This window comes from Apodemus sylvaticus, chromosome 14, assembly GCF_947179515.1.
Source record: "Apodemus sylvaticus chromosome 14, mApoSyl1.1, whole genome shotgun sequence".
Classification (NCBI taxonomy): Eukaryota; Metazoa; Chordata; class Mammalia; order Rodentia; family Muridae; genus Apodemus; species Apodemus sylvaticus.
The window spans coordinates 45,696,185-45,722,038 of NC_067485.1; the positions used below are offsets into that span (position 1 = coordinate 45,696,185).

Here is a 25,854-nt window from a genome sequence, read left to right on the forward strand (position 1 = left end):
ACATGGATGACAAGAACTAGCTTTAAAAACAATTAAGTTTGACAGTGAAGCAAACTGAAAAGACAGATCTCCATTTCTTGTCTTCACAAACTGGTCTTACACCATCATGAGTGGTTGTCTTAAAAAGTTGGTTCTATTTTTTGGAGACTGAGCTCCTTGCCTTGTACCTCAAGAAGTTATTGAGCACTTTCCCACTGAGCCCAGGGGTCAAACCTGCATTGGCATATCTACCTTGTGTTGCCATTGTATTCCCCTTGTCACATCTAACTTATTACTGTAATTGACTGCAGGAAAGGACACAGTTCCTACGGTATCAATGTCTGATTGGTGATAGCTGTTTAATGAGTATTTTTAACGTGAATGAATACAAGCAATAAACGTATTACTTATAAGAAGTGATATTCTTTGTCAAGCTAAAAACAATTACTTGTTAAAAGTATAAGTGGCAAACTTGGGTAAATGAGACGTGTTCACATTTATCCTCCTATCATCATCACAGTCTGACTTCTGGTGTCCTCTGTCTCCCTGGGCTGTTGCCTGAGCTGGAAATGGCCATTTATGTCCTGCTCCTGCTCTTCCCCTCTCTTCTACTTACATAAAAGGGTTCTCAAGGTGGCAGTATTCCTTATGGTTATTGCCAATTGTAAATATTGGCATGTTGGGACAGATGTTAAATCTCATACCTGGGACTATCTATCATGAAGACATGCTTGCAAACCTCCATAGCATCTTAGGTATCCCTGCTGGGTGTGGTTCTGGGATACACACTTTGGGTTCTCAGCCAACATCCATCATATGGACTTAGCTGACTTCTAGAGCACTGAAACTAGGATAATTTATAGACCCCTATGACTTCCTGATTAATTTCTGTTGTTTTTGTTACTATTAGTTTCTTGAATTGAACATCAAGTAAACTACCTTGTGTCTTGAAAAAGAAAAATTCACTAATATGATTGAGTATTTTCTATTGAATGTAAATTCTAGACCCCAGTAGAAACATTCCCTCCTCAATGTAGACCAGACCCTGTTTCAGTGGCTGGACCACATTAGTGGCAGGTTTTGTATATGTCATTCATGGTTGAGAATAACTCAGAATAACTTTCATTTTGCTATCTTGGGAGCAAGCTCCAGATCCTATTCTCTCTGTGCACAGGTGAACTTCAGAGTGTGAGTGTGCAAACAGTATAGGAGTGTGCCAACATACCCACTAGTGGAGTCCAGAAATCCCGTCACACCGGAGAGCTGGGGCCAGTTGAGCTCATCAGTAAGAGCTGACGGCAAGTTGAAGAAAGAGTTCTAAAGGAAAGAAGTAATAAAGTAGTAAGTATCCAATGGGCACTTTGTTCCTGAGCTTTTGTCATTAATGAAGATGGTTCATCTCTGACTACACCTGAGAACTCACAATAGTCAGAATCACTGGCTCCCACTGGTTCTGTGAAGCAAGAGGAACACGTGGAGCCTTCCACAACTCTGAGGGATGCTTTGGGACAGGGAACCTTTCAACATCGTTCAGTTGAAAAGAACAAAAAGCTGACTGCTAAAAAACTAATTACCCCAGCCAGGCAGTGGTGGCGCATGCCTTTAGTCCCAGCACTTGGGAGGCAGAGGCAAGAAGATTTCTGAGTTCAAGGCCAGCCTGGTCTACAGAGTGGGTTCCAGGACAACCAGGGCGATTCAGAGAAACCCTGTCTCAAAAAACCAAAACACACAACCCCCCCCCCCAAAAAACCCCAAAAAAGTAATTGCCCCCCCCCCAAATAATATTAAAAGTCAGGAACAAATGTCTCTAGTCAATAAGGTGATGTATTTGATCCTGGGAGTCTGAAGCACTTCTGAGAATCAGATTGTGGCTTCTTTCCTCATAATATGCAGCTATATTCAATATGGCCTACTGTGGGAATTGGAAACAAAATGTGCGGTCTTTCCATCAGAGGGTTAAACAAGACAAAACTCCATTTTAAACATTACAAAGAAATCATTCAGCAATTATTCAAATTCTTCCCTGACACGCACATTTTGAAATCAATATATGTGCTCAGGGCTGTGTGCTGTTCTCATCGGCTATACTTCTTTGAGTTAGTCAACCACAGGAGAGTCCGAGGCCAAGCTCTGACTGCTCAGAGTCAGGAACACGGCCTCTCTGAATTAGTAATAAAAAATGACTGTTGGCTGTGCTTGCCTCATTGATTTGGCATGGCTACATCTCTGCACAACTAAAATTTTTCTTTAGTCAAAATACTTTGGGTTTTGTAGTTATTTTCTGGGGACCCAAAATACATTTCTCGCACTGTCATCAGCAGATTCACACACCTGCTGTGGTATGAATATGGTTTGTACACTCTGAGACCCATATTAAAATTTAATCCCCAGGGTGAGGCATCCAGAGAATAAAACAACCGTACAAATTATGGTGTATAGAGGTAGAATTTTTGGGAGGTAATTAGGAACTGATAAGGCCACTGGGGAGTAAATCTATGATTGAATGCTATCAGCTGTGTAAGTAGGGACACATACATAGTCACCATAGAGTCACACACACACATACACATATGCTCTTGGTAACCATGTGATGTTTCATACCACGCCAGCATGGCCAGCAATGGCACATTTACTACATGTAGCTTCTAGACCTTGAGCCTCCACAGACAGTCTTCTTGTCTGCAGAAGTTATTAGCAATAAAGAATGGGCATATGGCTATTGCAAAATGTTGAAAGCGTGTGGCCTGGAGTGTTGATACAGGAGTGTTCATTTAAGCCACCTTTCTATGGTTGGTGTGAACTTGAGGAAGAAAATGGTGTCCAGCTATGACTGCTTATTAGTGCTTTTAAAAATGGCTTCTACCACAAATGCTTCTAGGGACCTAATTTCCAGAAAATGCTTACCGAAACAGGTATTGGACACCTACTATGTTGATTGATTTGCCAAACGTAGCCAAGATAAAAACAGGTGTTCAAGTACAGCAACAAGCTTGTCTTGCCTTGCATATTTCTCCCATCCTGACATTTACCTCAAGGTGGTTTCCAGCACAATGTGTGGAGATGGGGTTGGTGTGGAGGGTGGGGGTAAAGAGGAAGGGCATGGCCAGGAAGGGTTGGCTTTCTGACATACACCTGCCCTGACTGGGAGTTACCTTTTATAGAGGCACAGAAATGAATTTTTTGAGACTTCTAGGCTATCTCAGAGGAACATGACATCCCTAACTAAAACTTTGGTGCTTACCTGACACACTTTCTCCTCTAAACTCTTGTATTACTGTGACTCAACTACTCTACCTTACAGTTCCATTTCTTCTACCACTGTGGAACAAAACCTTCCTCTGTATGTTATGTTTTTTCCCTATATCTTTTTGCTTACAATGTATGTTTACTGTAGGATTTGGGAATATTCAATTCTGCCAGAGAAGACAAGAAAGGCAAATAGAGTGCATAAAGCTCTTAAGCCGCATTAAGCAGAGATATGAGTAAGCAAATGGCTTGTGAGATATAGGTAGAATTTATGAGCCGGTAACCTGTAAGACATGTTAAATATTAAGAGAAGAAAGTACTCCTCTTCTCTCCTACTCTCACCCATTTCTGTATGGGTGAGAGTAGGAGACAAAGTGGTGACTTCAACTTGGAAACCCAAATGGAACTAGATTTTTAGGATCTGATGGGGCTTCTCTTTCTTCTAAAGGAAGGAATGAGATGACAAGTTTGCTACCACAGGGAAACCTGTCTAGTATTCTGTCTTAAAATAATAGAGGAGGTGAGGCCATTTTGAAAAGTGCCAGAAATGGAAGGGCTTCACCCTGGGAACGGGATCTGTCTTTCATGTCAAGTTCTACAAATGCAACACAGCTCTACAGTTTGAATACAGCAGCTTGAGACACGGCTTCCATAGTCCATGCGGGTGCTGTTCTCTGCCCCCCAGCATTCCCTCCCCTCATTTCTCTGGAGAACTGGGCCTCAATTACTTGAATAGTTGCTGAAATCCTTGCTAGTATCCAGGAGGCTCAACTGGCTCTGATGTCACTTCTATTAGCATTTAAGCTGTGGTGTGCAGCAGCTGGTGCTGACTTGCAGCTGGAACCCCATGAGTTTGCATTCCATGGCTATAGTACTAACTAGATCCATCCATTTAACCCCAGTGATTTGAATAACTTCATAATAATGCAGAGAGATGTTTTCCTCGTTGAATGTTTTAGATGTCACTCGTGGCATTTTGACAAGGCCTGTTTCTTTCTAGAGAAGCTTGTCAGGAGGATGCTAGCAGTTCCCCAGGTTCAATATGTTCTGATTCAGCAGAGCTTTGGGAGAAGATCCAAAGACAGTGAGGAATGGGGCAGCCATCTGAAGGACCAACACAGTGCAGAGCATGTGCTTAGGATGGGCCACCCCTTTCCAAGAAGATCATCCCAGGCTTCATGGAATGCAGTTTCTTGTTAGATAACAGAAATCATTTGAGTAGTCCAGCTGCAGCCTCCACAGATTCCCTCCTCCTCCCCCGCCTTCTTTACTAAACTTGAGACATAAACAGGAAGGCAACAGCCATTAATAACAAATGTGTGAAAGTCTTTAACAAAAGAACATTTAAATCATATTAAGCACTAAAAGCCACATTCATGCAACATTATACCCAGGACATTTTCAGCATTTACAGCAGGAGAACCACGAATGAAGATTTCCCTCATCAAATCCTGCTTATTTCTCATGAGCATTGATGTTCTCAAACGTTTTCTAAATGTATCTTAAATCATATATGTGAAAAGACTGTATTTGCCAAGAAAAATTACAATTAAAAGAACTCATGATGCTCAGTGAGAAACAGGCTGATTATTGTACTGCTTGGAGTTTTCCTCTGTGTTTTCCAAAGACATGACTGAATTTATATATCATAATTGACATATGTCTACTACTTTGTGTAGCAGTTTCATTTAACATCATTTGTGTGTATTTTCATATATTGAGGAAAGCAGTGTTTCTTATTTTTAATAATCATTAAATGTACAATAATTTAGGTTCTTAACTAGTTTTTTTTAGTATTTTATTTTCTATATTCTTTGTTTACATTCCAAATGATTTCCCCTTTCCCGGATCCCCCCTCCCCATATGTCCCATAAACCTTCTTCTCTCCATCCCTTCTCCAATCACCTCCCACCTTTTTCTCTGTCCTTATATTCCCTTCCACTGCTAGATTAATCCTTTCCAGGATCAGGACCCTCTCCATACTACTTCATGGGAGTGATTTGTTATGCAATTTGTGCCTTGGGTATTCAGGGCTTCTGGGCTAATTAATATCCACTTATCAGAGATTACATTCCATGTGTATTCTTTTGTGATTGGGTTTACCTCACATAGGATGATATTTTCCAGATCAAACCATTTGCCTAAAAATTTTGTGAATTCATTGTTTCTAATTGCTGAATAGTACTCCATTGTGTATATATATCACATTTCTGTATCCATTCCTCCTTTGAGGGGCATCTGGGTTCTTTCCAGCTTCTGGCTATTATAAGTAGGGCTGCTATGAACATAATGGAGCAAGTGTCTTCATTGCATGCCGGGGAATCCTCTGGGTATATTCCCAGGAGAGGTATGGCAGGGTCCTCCGGAAGTCTCATGCCCAGTTTTCTGAGGAACCTCCAGACTGATTTCCACAGTGGTTGTACCATCTTACAGCCCCACCAGCTCTTAACTAGTTTTTAAAGACTATTTTTCACTTGCTCTGACAATTTCATAAATATACAATGTATCTTCAGAATATCCAACCAAAATCATCCCCGGTTCATGCCTATTTGAAGCCATCACATTAGCAAACTGGCATTATGCTCCTTTGAAGCTTTGTTAAGTGAGAGCAATGACATCAATTGCAATTATCTAGCGCTTTTAATCTTCCAATGTCAGAGGAAGCTCTTTGGTGGCATTTGGTTTGCTGGTGATTCTCCGCATCCCACAATACTGTAAGCAGCTTTCACAGTGTGTCCTCTTCCCTAACGTGCCTAACTGGGCTAGACATGATAATTTGAATACAACAGCTTGAGACATGGCTGTCCCATTTTCAAATAGTATATTGTCATTTGAAGGGATATGCAGGTAACCATTATCAGAAAAGATTATCAGTGAAAACAAATTATCAGTGAAATAGGTCATTTATATTTACTTACCAGGAATGAAACTGTTAAAGAATACAAAGAAAGATTGTTGCTTCAGAAAAAAAAGAAGTAGCTGTTATGTTGGTGTTTTGAGTCTTAAGTCTGAATGAGCAGAAACAATCAATCAAACAAACAAAAAACACACAAAAAACAAAAAAACAAAAAAAACAAAAAACTGTTGAGACCATAGATCTCAGAGCTCCACTGGCCTGCAGTTCCCTGTCGTCCTGCAGGTGGTGCATGTGAACTTCTCTTCTTAAATGTTTTTCAGTCTTGGAGCACCACCATTACTGCTTGTTCAAGTTCTCCACCCATGTCACTACTGGAGTGTCTTTTCTTGTACAAACATAAAATTATCCAACTTTTAGAGACGCCCTTTATTTTCTTGCAAACTTCCCTGACCTTACCCTATTCCTTTAGGCTTTGCTACATGAGTGCACTCTGTAGCCAAATGGTACCCATTGGCGAACATTCTAGAATATGATGCTTGTATTTTTCAGACAGAGTAAGTAAAGTAACTATCTCCGAATTCCCCTTACATGCCAGTAAACAAGACAAGAAATATGCACAAATTGTTTAACTTAATAACAAACTTGATAACAGAAGGATTTCCTTCTCCCTTTCCTTCCTTCTTTGTCCTCTCCTAGAACATCTCAGATGGGTCTTTTGGCTCATAGCTGTATTCCCAGGCAGAAGGACTGTGAGTTTGAGACCAGTGTGGGCTACACTGAATCTCTGTCTCACCACCACCACCACCACTATCACCACCACCACCACCACCACCACCACAACCACAACCGCAACCACCACCTAAGGAAAAAGGTAAAAGAGGAGAACTTTGTGAGCAACACACCATCATGTGTCCAGTCCTCAATATTCCCTTCTGAAAAGGAGCCCAGACATTTCCTTCAACCAAACAGCAGTACATTGATGTGTAATCACAAATGAGAAGTGTGGGAAGGCTCCCTTTCCACCCTGTATCCTATGGCTGCTGGTACAGTCCTTGGAGGATATATATATATATATATATATATATATATATATATATATATATTGACAGAAAAATCCCTTATGACATGTAGTCTATGTCCTGCAAGGGCTCAGCTTAAGAAGACTCAGAAGAAGCTTGGATGGTATGCCCAGGCAATAGTAAGTAATGGGACCTCATGGAACTAGGAAGGAAAAGGATTGGAGCAGATATAACCTTTGCTGTGCTCAGTCTTAGCCCTCTTTTGTGTATGCATATCTCTTGCTTTTCCCACAAGTTATGAAATCATAATCAGCTGAATTGAAATCCTTGTTGTTGGAAACAAGACTTCTTGGTTGCCTTGGATGCTCTGTCAGTCTGAGCCTTAGAAATAAAGTTCACAGATCTCAATCATTCCGTCTCATCTCCATCTCTCTTCTATGGAGGCCACATTTAACATATGAAGAGTGAAGAATGAGTACTTTGGGAATAAATACCAGAACACTGTGTGGCATCAAACAGATCCCACCTTCAGGTGCTTGGGATCTGTTCTGGCCTCTGATGGGGACAGGAAGCACTTTGAACAATGAACCATGTCATTATGGAGGTAGTGATGGGGCATGAAGTTCTAGAGGAATAGAAAGAGAATATAACACCTGATTTCTTTCCCTGTGATCTCAGGCTGTGTTAAGTACCACAGTTGTAATAAAATAACATTTTGATGTTTAAATATTAACAAAGAAGTTTAACTTTGTGTTTGCTTTATACACTCCCAGATGCATGAGACTGAAAGAAATCTCATGCTGTAGAGTCAGAACACACACACACACACACACACACACACACACACACAGACACACACACACACTCAGGAGATCTATCTATCTATTTCAAGTACCACTTTACGGAATTTGTGTATAAGGGAAGTGGTCACAGAGCTTTTCCTATCTTTTAAGACATTCCTTTACCCTTCTGTGCTACAACTGTATCACTAATAGAACCAAACTTAATAATGGCATCTACTGGTTGGTTGAAAGCTTAGAGAATATGTCCATGCATTCAGTTCACTTTACTTTGCAGTTCACTTCAATGAAAATTAGGGAAGTCCAGGACACTATGGCAGTCCCCGACAAGCAAGCTTGTGTCACATATGGGCCTGGGGAAGACTCTCGGAAGCACATATCTACTGTAAATGCTAATGTATAAGTGGCTTCCTCAAAATTCATAGGTTAACTCACACCTGATGCTAGGAGCGTTAAGAATTGGAGCCTTTAGAAAGTGAGTGAGTCCCTGGACTGCCACCATTGCCAATGGAGTTAGAGCCCTTTTAATAAAAGCTGCCACATTCTACTTTGTCTCCTCTTACCAACTGAGAACACAGCTAAAAGCACCATCTTTGAATCAGATGCACACCAGACACTAAACACCTTGTGTATTGATCAGGGACTTCTCAGTTTCCATAATTACGGACAATAAGCTGCTATTATCCATGAATTACCCAGTGTAAGTTATTTTGTTACAGTGGCTAGAGCAGATGAAGGCAGTGAATCCTATAAGGCTTGAAAGCTAGAAGATCCTGGACAGATGTCATACAGACCCTAAGGAAACACAAATGCCAGCCCAGGCTACCATACCCAGCAAAGCTCTCAATTACCATAGATAGAGAGAACAAGATATTCCATGGCAAGAACAAATTTACACAATATCTTTCCAAATATCCAGCCCTTCAAAAGACAATAAATGGAAAACACCAACACAAGGAGAGAATCTGCACCCTAGAAAAAGCAAGAAAGTATTCTTCTTTCAACAAACCCAAAAGAAGATAACGACGCAAACATAATTCCACCTCTAAATACAAAAATAACAGGAAGTAAAAATAACGTTTCCATAATATCTCTTAGCCTCAATGGACTCAATTCCCCAATAAAAAGTAATAGACTAACAGTCTGGATATGTAAACAGGGCCAAGAATTTTGCTACATATAGGATATGCACCTCAGTAACAAAGACAGACACTACCTCAGAGTAAAAAGTTGGAAAAGAATTTTCCAAGCAAATGGTTCTAAGAAACAAGCTGGAATTAAAATCTCCCAACCAAACAAAGCTCAGTACCAGACAGTTTTAGTGCAGAATTCTATCAGACCTTCAAAGAAGACCTAAAACCAATACTCTTCAAACTATTCCACAAAATAGAAACAGAAGGAATAATATCCAACTCATTCTATGAAGCCACAATTATGTGTATACCTGAACCACACAAAGAACAAAGAGAACTTCAGACCAATTTCCCTTATAAACATTGATGCAAAAAAAAAATACTCAATACAATTCTTGCCAATCAAATCCAAGAACACATCAAAATAATCATTCACCATGATCAAGTAGGCTTCATCCCAGTGATGCAGTGATGGTTCAATATATGGAAATCCATCAATGTAATCCACTACATAAACAAACTCAAAGGAAAAAAAAACCACCTGGTCATTTCATTAGATGCTGAAAAGGCTTTTGACAAAATTCAGCATCCCTTCATGATAAAAGTCTTGGAGAGATCTGGAATCCAAGGCCCATACCGAAACATAGTGAAAGCAATATATAGCAAACCAGTGGCCAACATCAAACTAAATGGAGAAAAATGTGAAGAAATTCCACTAAAATCAGGGACTATACAAGGCTGCCCAATCTCTCCCTATCTATTCAATATAGTACTTGAAGTTCTAGCTAGAGCAATTAGACAACAAAAGGAGGACAAAGCGGTACAAATTGGAAAGGAAGAAGTCAAAATTTCATTATTACAGATGATATGATTGTGTACTTAAGTGACTACAAAAATTCCACCAGAGAGCTTCTCTGATAAACAAGCTGATAAAGAACTTCAGCAAAGTTGCTGGAAATACAATGAACTCAAACAAATCAGTAAGCTTCTTTACTCAAAGGATAAACAGGCTGAGAAAATTATGGAAACAACACCCTTCACAATAGTCACAAATAATATTACATACCTTGATGTGACTCTCACCAAACAAGTGAAATATCTGTATGACAAGAACTTCAAGTCTCTGAAGAAAGAAATCGAAGAAGATCTCAGAAGATGGAAAGATCTCCCATGCTCATGGATTGCCAGGATTAATACAGTAAAATTGGCCATCTTGCCGAATCAATTTACAGATCCAATGCAATCCCCATCAAAATTCCAACTCAATTCTTCACAGAGTTAGAAAAATCAATTTTTAAATTCATTTCAAATAACAACAACAACAAAAAAATCCCTGGATAGTGAAAACTATTCTCAACAATAAATGAACTTCTGGGGGAATCACTGTATCTGACCTCAAGAGCCATAGTGACAAAAACTGTACAATGACAGGCACGTTGATCAATGGAATTGAACTGAAAACCCAGAAATGAACCCACCCACTTATAGATATTTGACAAAGGAGCTAAAACTATCCAGTGTAAAAAAGACAGCATTTTTAATGAATTTGTGCTGGTTTAACTTGTGGGCAAGTAGAAAAATGCAAATTGACCCATTCTTATCTCCTTGTACAAAACTAAAGTCTAAGTGGATCAAGGACATCCACATAGAACCAGATTCCTGAAACTTATAGAGGAGAAAGTGGGGAAGAGTCTTGAACACATGAGCACAGGGGAAAATTTCCCGAAAAGAACACCAATGGTTTATGCTCTACGATCAAGAATTGACAAATGGGACCTCATAAAACTACAAAATTTCTGTAAGGCAAAGGATACCGTCAAAAGGACAAAACGTCAACCAACAGACTGGGAAAGAATCTTCACCAACCCTAAATCCGACAGAGGGCTAATATCTAATATATACAAAGAACTCAAGAAAGTAGAACCCAGAAATCCAAATAACCCCATTAAAAAGTGGGGTACGGAGCTAAACAAAGAATTTTCACATGAAGAACTTCGGAGAGCTGAGAAACACCTTAAGAAATGTTCAACATCATTAATCATTAGGGAAGTGCAAATCAAAACAACCCTGAGATTTCACCTCACACCAGTCAGAATGGCTAAGGTCAAAAACTCAGAAGACAGCAGGTGTTGGTGAGGATGTGGAGAAAGAGGAACACTCCTCCACTGCTGGTGGGATAGCAAGATGGTGCAACCACTCTGGAAATCAGTCTGGCAGTTCCTCAGAAAACTGGGCATGTCACTTCCTGAGGACCCTGTTATACCACTACTGGGCATATATCCAGAGGATTCTTCAGCATGCAATAAGGACACATGCTCCACTATGTTCATAGCAGCCCTATTTGTAGTAGCCGGAAGCTGGAAAGAACCTAGATGTCCTTCAACGGAGGAATGGATACAAAAATGTGGTATATTTACACAATGGAGTACTATTCAGCCATTAGAAACAATGAATTCATGAAATTCTTAGACAAATGGATGGAGCTGGAGAACATCATACTAAGTGAGGTAACCCAGTCTCAAAAGATCAATCATGGTATGTACTCACTGATAAGTGGATATTAGCCTAAAAACTTTGAATATCCAGGACATAATCCACAAATTAAATGATGTCCAAAAAGAATGGAGGAGTGGTCCCTGGTTCTGGAAAGACTCAGTGCAAGAGTATAGGGGAATTCCAGAACAGGGAAGTGGGAAGGGGTGGATGGAAGAATAGGGGGACGGAAGAGGGCTTATGGGACTTGCGGGGAGTGGGGACCCAGAAAAGGGGAAATCATTTGCAATGTAAATAAAAAAAGAATAGTAGATGGGACCTCATAAAACTGCAAAGAATCTGTAAGACAAAGGACACTGTCAATAGGACAAAATGATAACCAACAGATTGGGAAAAGATCTTTACCAATCCTACATCCAATAGATGGCTAATATCCAATATATATATAAAGAACTCAAGAACTTAGACTCCAGAGAACCAAATAACCCTATTAAAAAGTGGGAAACCGAGCTAAACAAAGCATTTTCCACTCAGGAATATCAAATGGCACCTAAAGGAATATTCAACATCCTTAGTTATCAGGGAAATGCAAGTCAAAACAACCCTGAGATTCCATCTCACACTAGTCAGAATGGCTAAAATCAAAAACTCATTTGACAGCAGATGCTGGCAAGGATGTGGAGAAAGAGGAACACTTCTCCATTGCTGGTGGGATTGAAAGCTGGTAAAACCACTTTGGAAATCAGTATGGCAGCTTCTCAGAAAATTGGACATAGTACTACCTGAGGACCCAGCCATTCCACTCCTGGGCATATACACAAAAGATGCCCCAACATGTAATAAGGACACATGCTCCACTATGTTCAAGGCAGCCTTGTTTATAATAGCCAGAAGCTGGAAAGAACCCAGATGTTCTTCAACAGAGGAATGGATATAGAAAAATGTGTTATATTTACACAATGGAGTACTATTCAGCTATTAAAAATGATGAATTCATGAAATTTTTAGGCAATTGGATGGAACTAGAAAATATTATCCTGAGTGAGGTAACCCAGTCACAAAAGAACACAAATGGTATGCACTCACTAATAAGTGGATATTAGCCCAAAAGCTCTGAATATCCAAGATACAGTTCACCAACCAATTGAAGCTGAAGAAGAAGGAAGACCAAGGTGTGGGTGTTTCGGTTCTTCTGAGAAGGGAAATACAATACTCACAGGAGCAAATATGGAGAGAAAGTGTAGAGCAGAGACTGCTGGAAAGGCCACCCAGAGACTGTCCCACCTGAGGATTCATCCTATATATAGTCACCAAACCCTGACACTATTATGGATGCCAAGAAATGCTTGCTGAAAGAAGCCTGATATGGCTGACTCCTGAGAGGCCCTGCCAGAGCCTTAGAAATACAGAGGCAAATGCTCACAGTCAACGATTGCACTGAGCATGGGGGTTCTCCTAAAGTATAGCAGCTACTCATAACCTCTGAGCCCTCTCTCATGTATGGTTATTTTTAAAACAGCCTCACTTTCATTGTCTGGAGTGTCATAATCCCACCCCAACAACCCAGATAATGTCTGAAATTTGATGCCAGGAATACAAGTTTCCATTCAAGTTAGAGGTGTAAGAAATCTTATTAGGTCCATCTAATAACCATGCCCACCTGACCTGGGTTCTCACTCCCTATTGTACTGATTATAAACAATGTTCTCACATCATTCTTTCCTTCTATTATCTTAGAGGCTCCCACAAAACATCGCTGCACATTGTGATGGTTGGTTTTTTTACTTGATGCAAACTGAGACATATCTAGAAGATGAAAGTCACTTGAGAAAATACCTACATCTAATTTCCTGTAAGGAAGTCTGTAGAACATTTACCTGATTAGTGATTGATGAGGGAGAGTCCAGCCCACTTATTTTAAAAATATTTTATTTGTTACTTGGCATATATATATATATATATATATATATATATATATATATGATTTATCTTGTTCATATCCATCCAAACCAGCCCTCCCACACTCCCTTCGAGTGCCCCAATATGTTCCTCTCCACTAACATGTCTTTTCTTTTTTTTAAAGTCATTGAGTCTTATTAGTGCTACTTGTAGGCATATTTACAACCCCATGAATGGTCACACCCCTAAAGAAAAAGGACTGCTCTTTCAGCACCAATCAATTTCCAATAGCTCTTCTGCTAGGGGTGGAGCCTCATGAATACTTTCTCTATCCATGCTGGGGGTAGAGCCTCATGAATACTTTCTCTATCCATGCTGGAAGTTTTGACTAGATTGATCTTATCTAGGTCTCCTGCAGCTAGCCATAGCTGTATTGAGCTCATTGGTACAACAACCATCTTTTATCCAGAAGACAACATCTTACAGCTCTCTTCTCTGTCCTCTACCCTTTATGATCTTTCTGTCTCCCTTCACACAATGTTTGCTAAGGTTTACAGGGGTAGGTACAGACATGCTATTTAGGGCTGAGGTTCAACAGTCACTTGTTCTTACAACTTTGACCAGTTTTGACTCTATGTAATGACTGTCCCCTACTACAAAGAGAAGCTTCTCTGACCAAGGTTAAGAGCATTACACACATGCCTGTACAAACATAAATACTTCGAAGACATGCTCATTCAGCAAAGCAACATGTAGAGGCTTCCTCCCCATATTGCTAGCATGTGGAGTGCAATTAGAGAAACATACTCATAGAGTGGGTGATGACAGAGAAAAGGACATGCAAGGAAGGACAGTGAAGCAGTCCAGGGAGGGCTCTGAGGGGACTCAGGGTTAGCTGACTTCTGTTCCATGGGCCACAAATGGCCAACAAAGATGGTGTAGTAGGAGGAAGAATTTATGGTAAGGCCTAGCATCATGAAGGGGCAGTGGTAGGCTCCACATCAGCTCTCACAGAGCCTGTACCAGTTTATTGTCCTGCCAGACATGCATCAGTTTCTTTATCCTCATCCTCGACAACACTTGTTGTGGATGGTTTTCTTCATAACAGCCATTATGATTTGGAAGTCTAGAATTCAAGTTGAAATCTCAAAGAAGTTTTAATTTGCATTTCCCTGATGACTAAGGATGTCTAGTACTTTTTCAAATACCAAATCACTAGTTTTTGTAAATGGCCAAGTTTCTTCTATGTCCCAATTGATGTGAGATCCTTGGGGGTTTCCCTGAGATGCACTAATTAAATGGGATCCACTTAGTGGTTAATTTGGAGATGGGTGAAGCCAAATGTAACAAGGCTTGGGTGAAGACATGAGTAGCCTGAGGACAAGGAATTGTTCTCTGGTCCTAGTGCTCACTGGGTAGCACAGGAATGGACTGGTAACGAGTTCCTATTGACCAGAAATTGGCATCTACTGACTGGGAGGACAGGCATGTGGAGTAGGTAATTATAAATGCCTTTCCTTTCAGAGGTATGGGGTTTAAAATAATTCCGTTCCTCAGAATTTCACACCCATGGGTACTTGGCATTTTTAATCCTCTCAGAAGGCAGTGGGGCTGAAATATTGAGTCTAGATTTGCACCCTTCTTGGAAGGAAAAGATCCACTGGCCTGCTCGCCCTGAGCACTGTGGGAAGGGCACAGAGGCAGGCCCGAGCCATGCCACCCATGCTCAAGAATGGGGAGGGGAGCAGAAGAGTGAGCCTTATTTTGTGATGGTTGCTACAGGAAGCACTTCACTGTGGCTCGCACAGTTGTCCTGGTCTGCTAGAGCAAATGAGTGGTAACGGGAACTGAAGAACCCCTGCTCACCATTTAGCATCTTTCACCTGCTGCCCTGCAAGATGTCAGACAAGCAGAAAATGCAATTTTGTTCAGTTTTTACCACACAGTAGCCTTTCCTAGTCTTAAAAAAAATAATTTTAAAAAGCACTGAAAATGCTCAGATATTTCAGGAGTGGACATGAAGTTAACTCAGACTGAATTTCCATATTTTATGGGCACCATGAAAATATGCCTTTATGCACGGTGGAAGTTTTTTAAGTACCTGATAAATCCAGAGTGTGGGAAGGAAAGGGAGTGGGGAGCAGGGCAAGCAGATGCCCTGATCTTGTCTGCATTGTTTCTGGGCTAATAAAGAGTTGCTGAGCTGACACACAGATTCATCTCAAAGAGGAAGGAAGACACGGGGGCTTAGAAGGCCTCCCTGCAAACCCCAAGGTGAATATGCATTTTCTGACTCCAGATTAAGGATTCATTTTGTCCTTGACACAGTACAAAATTCAGTCTGTGTTCCTTACCCTACAGACAACAGCCTGGCAGGGGTCTTAGCTAAGATGTTATAATAGGACAGGCAACAGTTTCACAAGCAGAACAAATATTTGAGAAATTGATTTTTTCAGAACCTCTTCCCCCGCCTTCTTCCCCAGCCCACCACGCAATTCAATTTATTTTGAGAAAAAAAATATTATTTGAGCAGATGGGTGAGCAAGCAGGAAGGCGATGCCTACTGTTGGCCTCCATGATCTGCTAACCATGACTTCTTTTCTGATGAAGCAACCCAAGCTGTTATTGTTTTAACTTTGACAGGAAAAAACAAAAAAACCCAAACAATACCATCCGTGTTCCTGGATTCACTCTGATTTTCTTTGAAACCTTTCTAAATTGAGGTCTTCCTCTTGAGACAAGTAGTTTGATTTGTACCTGATCACTAAGATTTGGATGTACTGGATTGAAGTCAAGGCTGTTTATCAAGGGAGCTACAAATACCTTTCCAGATGAATCCACTCCTAACCTCATTTTCTGTGATCAGGACTCTGTGGTGTGGGCTGCCTAACTAGAGGGTATCAGGTTAGGGTGGAGAGTCTGTTGCAGGGGGAAAGCTTAGAGTGGACCCTTTCCAGAGGAGAGATTGGGATGGAATGTTTTCTGCCTTATTAGAAGACAAAGGCAGGGCATGCTGCAGGGTCTCATAAGGAGCCTGCTTTCCCATAGCCTTACACATGTATGAGTGTAGGGAAGGACTGTTGGCAGGGCTTGGCACATGATGGCCGATGGGCTAGGCCCTGCCCATTCTGTGTTGGAAATGCATTTTACTAGAACACAGTCACATTAATTAACATACATACTGTCTGCTGCTGCTTTCATATGGTAACAGCAAAACTAAGTAGTTGCGATAAAGATTATAGTATTCTAAAATAGCAAATGTTCTTTTACCTGGTACTCTATATAATTGTCAACATTTTCAAACATTTTTCAAATACATTATTAATCTTAACTATATTTTTAATTGAAATAGAATTGCATCAGTTTATCACCTCGCCTTTTCCCTCCTCCCAAGTTGCCCTCCCATTTCCCTACCCTACTTTCAAGGTGATAACTCTCATTCTTTGCTTATTAATGTTACACATACACACAGACACACACATGCGTGCACTCACAAACATAAATAGCACTGGCTGAGTCAGGTTTTTGTGTATATGGTTTTAAGAGAAGGAGCGAAAAGAGATAAGTAACACAAGGTTGTTTGGTAAAGCCTCAAGGAATCACATTATTTTATATTTAATCTAAAATTCTGCATAATAAATATAAGAATGACTATCTATGTAACTATGTATCATCTATCTATCTATCTATCTATCTATCTATCTATCTATCTATCTATCTATCTATATGGAAATTATACCACTTGGATTCACAATGCTTTCCGCAAGAGCCATAGACTATCAAAAGCTCCCAGTGGCAGGCACAAGAAAACTCCATTCGACTTTGGCAGCGGCGGCGGCAGCGGCAGCGGCAGCAGTGGCTGCTCCAGCTGAAGGGCCATCAGCAGTGGAACCAAGGCGTCACAGGGACCAGTTAGGCCCTGCGCCCACGACCACTGACCTTTGCTGACCAGCCGGGCAGCAAGCAGCTGCAGTTGTGTGGTGCCTTTCCTGCACGGAGGCCACTTCAGAACTCGGCCTCCCACCAGTCAGGAGAGGCGCATCCATCTTGGTTCCGTACTCCACGGATCGGACTGAGGTACACAAACATAATCCGAGGCCAACACCGCGGTGGTCTGAGCCCGACGGGCATTGGCCTGCACCCAGGCCCTGGGCGGGTCGGGAGGCCATCGGGGTGCCAACCCAGGCAGGAGGTTTTTTTGCACAGGCCTGCGAGCGCGCCGCCGCCATTTTGCCTGCAGGACGACAGAGAGCTCAGGCGGGCAGACCTGTAACAGGCATAGCCTAAGGCTAACAAAGCGGGGGTCCAGGCCCCAAAAGGCACAGGACTGACCCAAGAACTGGGCAGCTTGGTGGGCCATCTGTGAGTCAACCCGCCCAGGTGATTGCTAGCAAAGCAGACTCTCCCGGCGCTTTCAGGGAGCGCTGGCGCGCACGCCCACCATCCTAGTCACCTGGCAGACCCAATTAACAGTCATAGCCCTAGGGGAACTTTGCTCGGACCTTGGCCTCCCAGGCTTTTGCCTGGACTCAGGGACTGGGCGGCCAGGCTAACCTTGTGTGCGACAGCCCGGTTGGCAGATCGGCTGCCCAGCGGAGTGAGCGGAACACAGGGGAGGTCACAGTAGCATACACGGTCTGCACTCCCTGGGAGTGCACACGGGCTCCATCTGCTCCACAGACACAATCTGGGGCAAGGCCTCAGGCAGAAGCCCTTAGCTCTACTCTCTCCGCTTCCGGATCCAGATCAGTCTGGGCGGCAGCATTACATCTCCAAGTCCTGCAAGTGGCTAGCTGGGCTTCCGGGCGGCCAGCTGGGAGAAGTCAGTGTGCTCCAGTGAATCCAGCGGGCCCCAGCGGGAGCCTTCGGGTGCCTGCTTTGGGATCGGAACAGCCTGGGCAGCAGCACACTGTCTACAAGCAGTGCAGGAGGTAAGCTGTGCACCAGAGGCCAACTGGGAAGGGGCAGCTTGCACTGGTGAGTCCAGCACTGAGAAGATAAACTAACACCAGTGAGAACTAGATGGCAAAAGGCAAACGCAGGAACGTCACTAACAGAAATCAAGGCAATATGGCAACATCTGAACCCAATTCTCCTCTACCAACATGTCCTGGATACCCCAGCACACCAGTAAAACAAGATTTGGATTTAAAATCACTGGTCATGATGCTGGTACAGGAACACATGAAGGTCATACATAAAGAAATTCAGGAGAAAATGGATCAAAAGTTAGAAGCCCTTGCAAGGGAAACACAAAAATCATTGAAAGAAATCCAGGAGAATACAAAAGCCAACAAGGAGGAAATGCAAAAAACACTTAAAGAAATACAGGAGAACTTTGCTCAACAGGCTGAGGTCATGAAAGACGAAACACAAAAATCTCTTAAAGAAATACAGGAGAACTTTGGTCAACAGGCTGAGCTCATGAAAGAGGAAACACAAAAATCTCTTAAAGAATTACAGGAAAACACAAACATGCAAGTGAAGGAGCTAAGCAAAACCATCCAGGATCTAAAATCAGAAGTAGAAACAACTAAGAAAACTCAAAGGGAGACAACTTTGGAGATAGAAAGCCTTGGGAAGAAATCAGGGGACAGAGATGCAAATATCAACAACAGAATACAAGAGATAGAAGAAAGAATCTCAGATGCTGAAGATTCCATAGAAACCATGGACTCAACAGTTAAAGAAAATGCAAAATGCAAAAAGCTTGTAACCCAAAATATCCAGGAAATCCAGGACACAATGAGAAGACCAAACCTAAGGATTATAGGCATAGATGAGAGTGAAGATTTACAACTTAAAGGGCCAGCAAACATCTTCAATAAAATTATGGAAGAAAACTTCCCTAACCTAAAGAGAGAGATGCCCATGAATATACAAGAAGCCTACAGAACTCCAAACAGACTGGACCAGAGCAGAAATACTTCCCGTCACATAATAATCAAAACACCAAATGTTCTAAACAAAGAAAGAATACTAAAGGCAGTAAGAGAAAAAGGCCAAGTAACATATAAAGGAAGACCTATCAGAATCACAGCAGACTTTTCACCTGAGACTATGAAGGCTAGAAGGTCCTGGGCAGATCTCATGCAGACTCTAAGAGAACACAAATGCCAACCAAAACTACTATATCCAGCAAAACTCTCAATCACCATAGATGGAGAAACTAAGATATTTCATGACAAAACCAAGTTTACCCAATATCTATCCACAAACCCGGCCCTAAAAAGGATAATAGGAGGACAACACCAATACAAGGAGGGAAATTTCACCCTGGAAAAAGCAAGATAGTAACCTTTCATCAAACCCAAAAGAAGTTAAGCATTAAAATTTAAAAAATAACGTCAAAAATGATAGGAAGTAACAATCACTATTCCTTAATATCTCTTAACATCAATGGACTTAATGCCCCAATAAAAAGACACAGACTAACTGAATGGATACGTAAACAGGACCCTACATTTTGCTGCTTACAGGAAACACACCTCAGGGTCAAAGACAAACACTACCTTAGAGTAAAAGGCTGGAAGACAATTTTACAAGCAAATGGTCTCAGGAAACAAGCTGGAGTAGCCATTTTAATATCAGATAAAATTGACTTTCAACCCAAAGTCATCAAAAGAGACGCTGAGGGACACTTCTTGCTGGTCAAAGGAAAAATACAAAAAGAAGAACTGTCAATCCTGAACATCTATGCACCAAATGCAAGGGCACCCTCTTTCGTAAAAGAAACTTTATTAAAACTAAAAGCACACATTGCACCTAACACAATAATTGTGGGTGACTTCAACACTGCACTTTCCTCAATGGACTGATCAGGAAAACAGAAACTAAACAGGGACACAATGAAACTAATTGAAGCTTTGGACCAATTAGATTTAACAGATATATATAGAACATTCTATCCTAAAACAAAAGAATATACCTTTTTCTCAGCACCTCATGGTACCTTCTCCAAAATCGACCATATAATTGGTCACAAGACAGACCTCAACAAATATAAGAAGATCGAACTAATCCCATGCCTCCTATCTGATCACTATGGAGTAAAAGTGGTCTTCAATAGCAACAGAAACAAGAGAAAGCCCACATACACGTGGAAACTGAACAATACTCTACTCAATGATACCTTGGTCAAGGAAGAAATAAAGAAAGAAATTAAAGACTTTTTAGAACACAATGAAAATGAAAACACAACATACCCAAACCTATGGGACACAATGAAAGCAGTGCTAAGAGGAAAACTCATAGCCCTGAGTGCCTCCAAAAAGAAAATGGAGAGAGCATACATTACCAGCTTAATGACACACCTGAAAGCCTTAGAACAAAAAGAAGCTATTTCGCCCAGGAGGAGTAGAAGGCAGGAAATCATCAAACTCAGGGCTGAAATCAATCAAGTAGAAACAAAGAGAACCATACAAAAAATCAACAATACCAGGAGCTGGTTCTTTGAGAAAATCAACAAGATAGATAAACCCTTAGCCAGAATGACCAAAGGGCACAGAGAAAGTATCCAAATTAACAAACTTAGAAATGAAAAGGGAGATATAACAACGGAAACTGAGGAAATCCAAAAAATCATCAGATCCTACTACAAGAGCCTATACTCAACACAACTGGAGAATCTGGAGGAAATGGACAATTTCCTTGACAGATACCAAATACCAAAATTAAATCAGGACCAACTAGACCATCTAAACAGTCCCATAATGCCTAAAGAAATAGAAGGAGTCATAGAAAGTCTTCCAACCAGAAAAAGCACAGGACCAGATGGCTTCAGTGCAGAATTCTACCAGACCTTCAAAAAAGAGTTAACACCAATACTCTTCAAACTATTCCACAAAATAGAAACAGAAGGAACACTACCCAATTTCTTCTACGAAGCCACAATTACGCTGATACCAAAGCCACACAAAGATCCAACAAAGAAAGAGAACTTCAGACCAATTTCCCTTATGAACATCGATGCAAAAATACTCAATAAAATTCTTGCCAACCGAATCCAAGAACACATCAAAACGATCATCCACCATGATCAAGTAGGCTTTATCCCGGGAATGAAGGGTTGGTTCAATATACGGAAATCCATCAATACAATCCACTACATAAACAAACTCAAAGAACAAAACCACATGGTCATTTCATTGGATGCTGAAAAAGCATTTGACAAAATTCAGCATCCCTTCATGCTTAAAGTCTTGGAGAGAACAGGAATTCAAGGCCCATACCTAAACATAGTAAAAGCAATATACAGCAAACCGGTAGCCAGCATCAAACTAAATGGAGAGAAACTTGAAGCAATCCCACTGAAATCAGGGACCAGACAAGGCTGCCCCCTTTCTCCTTATCTTTTCAATATTGTACTTGAGGTACTAGCTCGGGCAATTCGACAACATAAGGAGATCAAAGGGATACAAATTGGAAAGGAAGAAGCCAAACTATCATTATTTGCAGACGACATGATTGTCTACCTAAGTGACCCAAAGAACTCCACTAGAGAGCTCCTACAGCTGATAAACAACTTCAGCAAAGTGGCAGGTTATAAAATCAACTCAAGCAAATCAGTGGCCTTCCTATACTCAAAGGTAAGCAAGCTGAGAAAGAAATTAGGGAAATGACCCCCTTCACAGTAGCCACAAACAGTATAAAGTATCTTGGGGTGACTCTTACCAAACATGTGAAAGATCTGTATGACAAGAACTTCAAGACTCTGAAGAAGGAAATGGAAGAAGACCTCAAAAAATGGGAAAACCTCCCATGCTCCTGGATCGGTAGAATCAATATAGTTAAAATGGCCATTTTGCCTAAAGCACTATACAGATTCAATGCAATACCCATCAAAATCCCAACTCAATTCTTCACAGAGTTAGAAAGAGCAATTATCAAATTCATCTGGAACAACAAAAAAACCCAGGATAGCTAAAACTATTCTCAGCAACAAAAGAAAATCTGGGGGAATCAGTATTCCTGACCTCAAGCAATACTACAGAGCAATAGTGTTAAAAACTGCATGGTATTGGTACAGTGACAGGCAGGAGGATCAATGGAACAGGATTGAAGATCCAGAAGTGAACCCACACACCTATGGCCACTTGATCCTCGACAAAGAGGCTGAAAACATACAATGGAAAAAAGATAGCCTTTTCAACAAATGGTGCTGGTTCAACTGGAGGTCAGCATGCAGAAGAATGCGAATTGATCCATCCTTGTCTCCTTGTACTAAGCTCAAATCCAAATGGATCAAGGACCTCCACATAAAGCCAGACACCCTGAAGCTAATAGAAAAGAAATTGGGGAAGACCCTTGAGGACATCGGTACAGGGAGAAAGTTTCTGAACAGAACACCAATAGCGTATGCTCTAAGAGCAAGAATTGACAAATGGGACCTCATAAAATTACAAAGTTTCTGTAAGGCAAAGGACACCATCAAGAGGACAAATCGGCAACCAACAAATTGGGAAAAGATCTTCACCAATCCTACATCAGATAGAGGGCTAATATCCAATATATATAAAGAACTCAAGAAGTTAGACTCCAGAAAACCAAACAACCCTATTAAAAAATGGGGTACAGAGTTAAACAAAGAATTCTCACCTGAAGAACTTCGGATGGCAGAGAAACATCTTAAAAAATGCTCAACTTCATTAGTCATTAGGGAAATGCAAATCAAAACAACCCTAAGATTTCATCTATTCCAGTCAGAATGGCTAAGATTAAAAATTCAGGAGACAGCAGGTGTTGGAGAGGGTGTGGAGAAAGAGGAACACTCCTCCACTGCTGGTGGGGTTGCAAATTGGTACAACCACTCTGGAAATCAGTCTGGCGGTTCCTCCGAAAACTGGGTACCTTACTTCCAGAAGATCCTGCTATACCACTCCTGGGCATATACCCAGAAGACTCCCCACCATGTAATAAGGATACATGTTCTACTATGTTCATAGCAGCCCTATTTGTAATTGCCAGATGCTGGAAAGAACCCAGGTATCCCTCAACAGAAGAGTGGATGCAAAAAATGTGGTATATCTACACAATGGAGTACTATTCAGCCATTAGAAACAATGAATTTATGAAATTCTTAGGCAAATGGATGGAGCTAGAGAATATCATACTAAGTGAGATAACCCAGACTCAAAAGGTGAATCATGGTATGCACTCACTAATAAGTGGATATTAACCTAGAAAACTGGAATACCCAAAACATAATCCACACATCAAATGAGGTACAAGAAGAAAGGAGGAGTGGCCCCTGGTTCTGGAAAGACTCAGTGAAACAGTAGTCAGCAAAACCAGAACGGGGAAGTGGGAAGGGGTGGGTGGGAGGACAGGGGAAGAGAAGGGGGTTTGCGGGACTTTCGGGGAGTGGGGGGCTAGAAAAGGGGAAATCATTTGAAATGTAAATAAATTATATCGAATAAAAAAAAAAAAAGAAAAGAAAACTCCATTCAAATGATGGAACAGGGCAGTCCAAGTGATTCTCGGAGAATATAGACTGTTGTTGATGTCGCCTTTGGCTGCCTCTCAGGGGTTGAGAGGTGGCTCCTATTGCTGAAGATACCACATACAAGTGTGTGCATGTTCCCTAAAGTCCTGTGTATTAAATGCTCGGTCCTTAGCTTAGTGTTGGCGGGTATGGTAGACTCCTGGAGAACAGGGAGTCCCTAGGTCACTGCTAGAATGACCCTGAGGTAGACTGTGAGAACCTCTGACCACTTGCTTCCTAGACATTAAGTAGACAGTTTTGCTCTGTCACATGGCCTCTCTGAGCTGTTTCATCACAGGCCTAATACAATAGGGCTAATCAACCTTAAACTGGAAGATCTAAAGTGAACTAAAACCTTTACAAGTTAATTATTCTGTTTTTTTTTTTTTTTACAGTGACAAAAACTGATTAACACAGTGACCTCTTCAGTAATTGTCATCTGGATGTGCATCTGCTCTGATTCTAGATGGCATCTGAGTTGTCTGTTTCTTTGATTTCTTACCTGTCTTCTAGTTAGGACACTTCACTACAACTCTAACATCCTTTTAGATTGAGTTTCCCTGCTTCAAGTTTGCCCCTAAACTAATGTGCCCTTTAAATCCAGTGAATTTTCTGCAGTTCAAATCTGACCAGCACATTTTTCAGCGTTAAGTGCTTCAGGCCTGTGGATGAACTATGAATTCAATTCTCCAGGGCTTCCTGGTCCCTTGGAGACCCACCTCTCACACACCTCCTTACCTCTAATCTTCGTTTCTCACACGTTTGGTGAGTTTTCAGTTAAATTTCATCAAACTTGTGGCTTCAAAGCTTTTGTCCGTGCAGTGTTTTCCACTGTTGAGTCTGACACTTCTAGTTCTTCGAGTATGTGATTGCCACAAATCATTCTTCCATTTAAAAGATGGGTTTCGCTCCATGAAGCCTTCCCTTTAGCATGGGGGCAGGTGCGCTTCCCAGCATGGACTGCTTGGGAATTGCTGGTATGTGCTTTCTCATGAGCTACAGAGGCTCAGTGAGGACCTGGCTTCTGTCAACCACAGGGCTCAGGGCACAGGAGGCTCTGTGATAGTGCCTGTTGATTTAAACAGGGCATGGATAGTACTCTGCAGCTGGACCTGCCTAGTGTGGCTCTAGAGATACTGCTTGAAAATGTAGTTAACACAGTCAACACATGCCTCAACCACTAAAAGCCAGACTACAGAAACCTGAGACCTCTGAGATCAACAGACTTCATACATATCAACTGGACATAATTTTCATACCTTAGGCTGACTCCTGTCATAAATGATGAAATTATGGACATAATAATTCTTTAAAGTAGAAAGTATGTATTTAAATGTGCATACTTCATAAGGGTCCCAAAGCAAACATGAAGCATCTCAACATCTACAGTTTGGTACATGCTTGCAGTTTACTGAAAAGGGTACTGTGGGCATTAACAAAACTAATCACTTACAGACTAAAGACAACGATGAGTGCTAACTGACCATGTGGAAATTTCCAGTGACTAAACACATACATATGCATAGATGCAGATATATGTATAGTAAGAATGCACTGGAAATGAGTGGAGAAATACCAAGAAAAATCTGAGATATGGGGTGATAGGTGACTTTGCAAAATTGGTCCTGTTGTCATTTTGTCCTCTTTTCTGTTACAGTATTTTAAAATATTTGAAAACCTGTTTGATATTTAAAAGTTAGGATACTTTTGTCTATCTGGTAGAATTAAGAAGTCATTGAAAGAAAGTTCTTAACAATTTCTGTATTTTTATCTTTTTATTCACTACATACTTGACATTTACAATTTTTTTTAAAAATTAGTTTTTATGATGTTAATTTTTTTATGTGTAAATGTGTTTTTCCTGTCTGTATGTCTATTCATCACATGGATTCTGTGCTCTTAGAGGCTAGAAGAGGGCCTCAAATCCCTTGGAAGTGGAGTTACA

At 41.1% G+C, this 25,854-nt stretch overlaps 1 protein-coding gene across 3 annotated transcripts in view; it reads right to left on the reverse strand.

Annotated features, from left to right (window-relative positions):
* Aoah (acyloxyacyl hydrolase) overlaps positions 1-25,854 on the reverse strand; it is a 237,576-nt gene that overhangs the window by 94,206 nt on the left and 117,516 nt on the right. For all 3 annotated transcript variants that reach the window (XM_052156295.1, XM_052156293.1, XM_052156294.1), the window contains exon 12: positions 1,205-1,296. In XM_052156295.1, the coding sequence (XP_052012255.1) occupies positions 1,205-1,296 (92 nt within the window). The remainder of the gene's footprint in view (positions 1-1,204; positions 1,297-25,854) is intronic.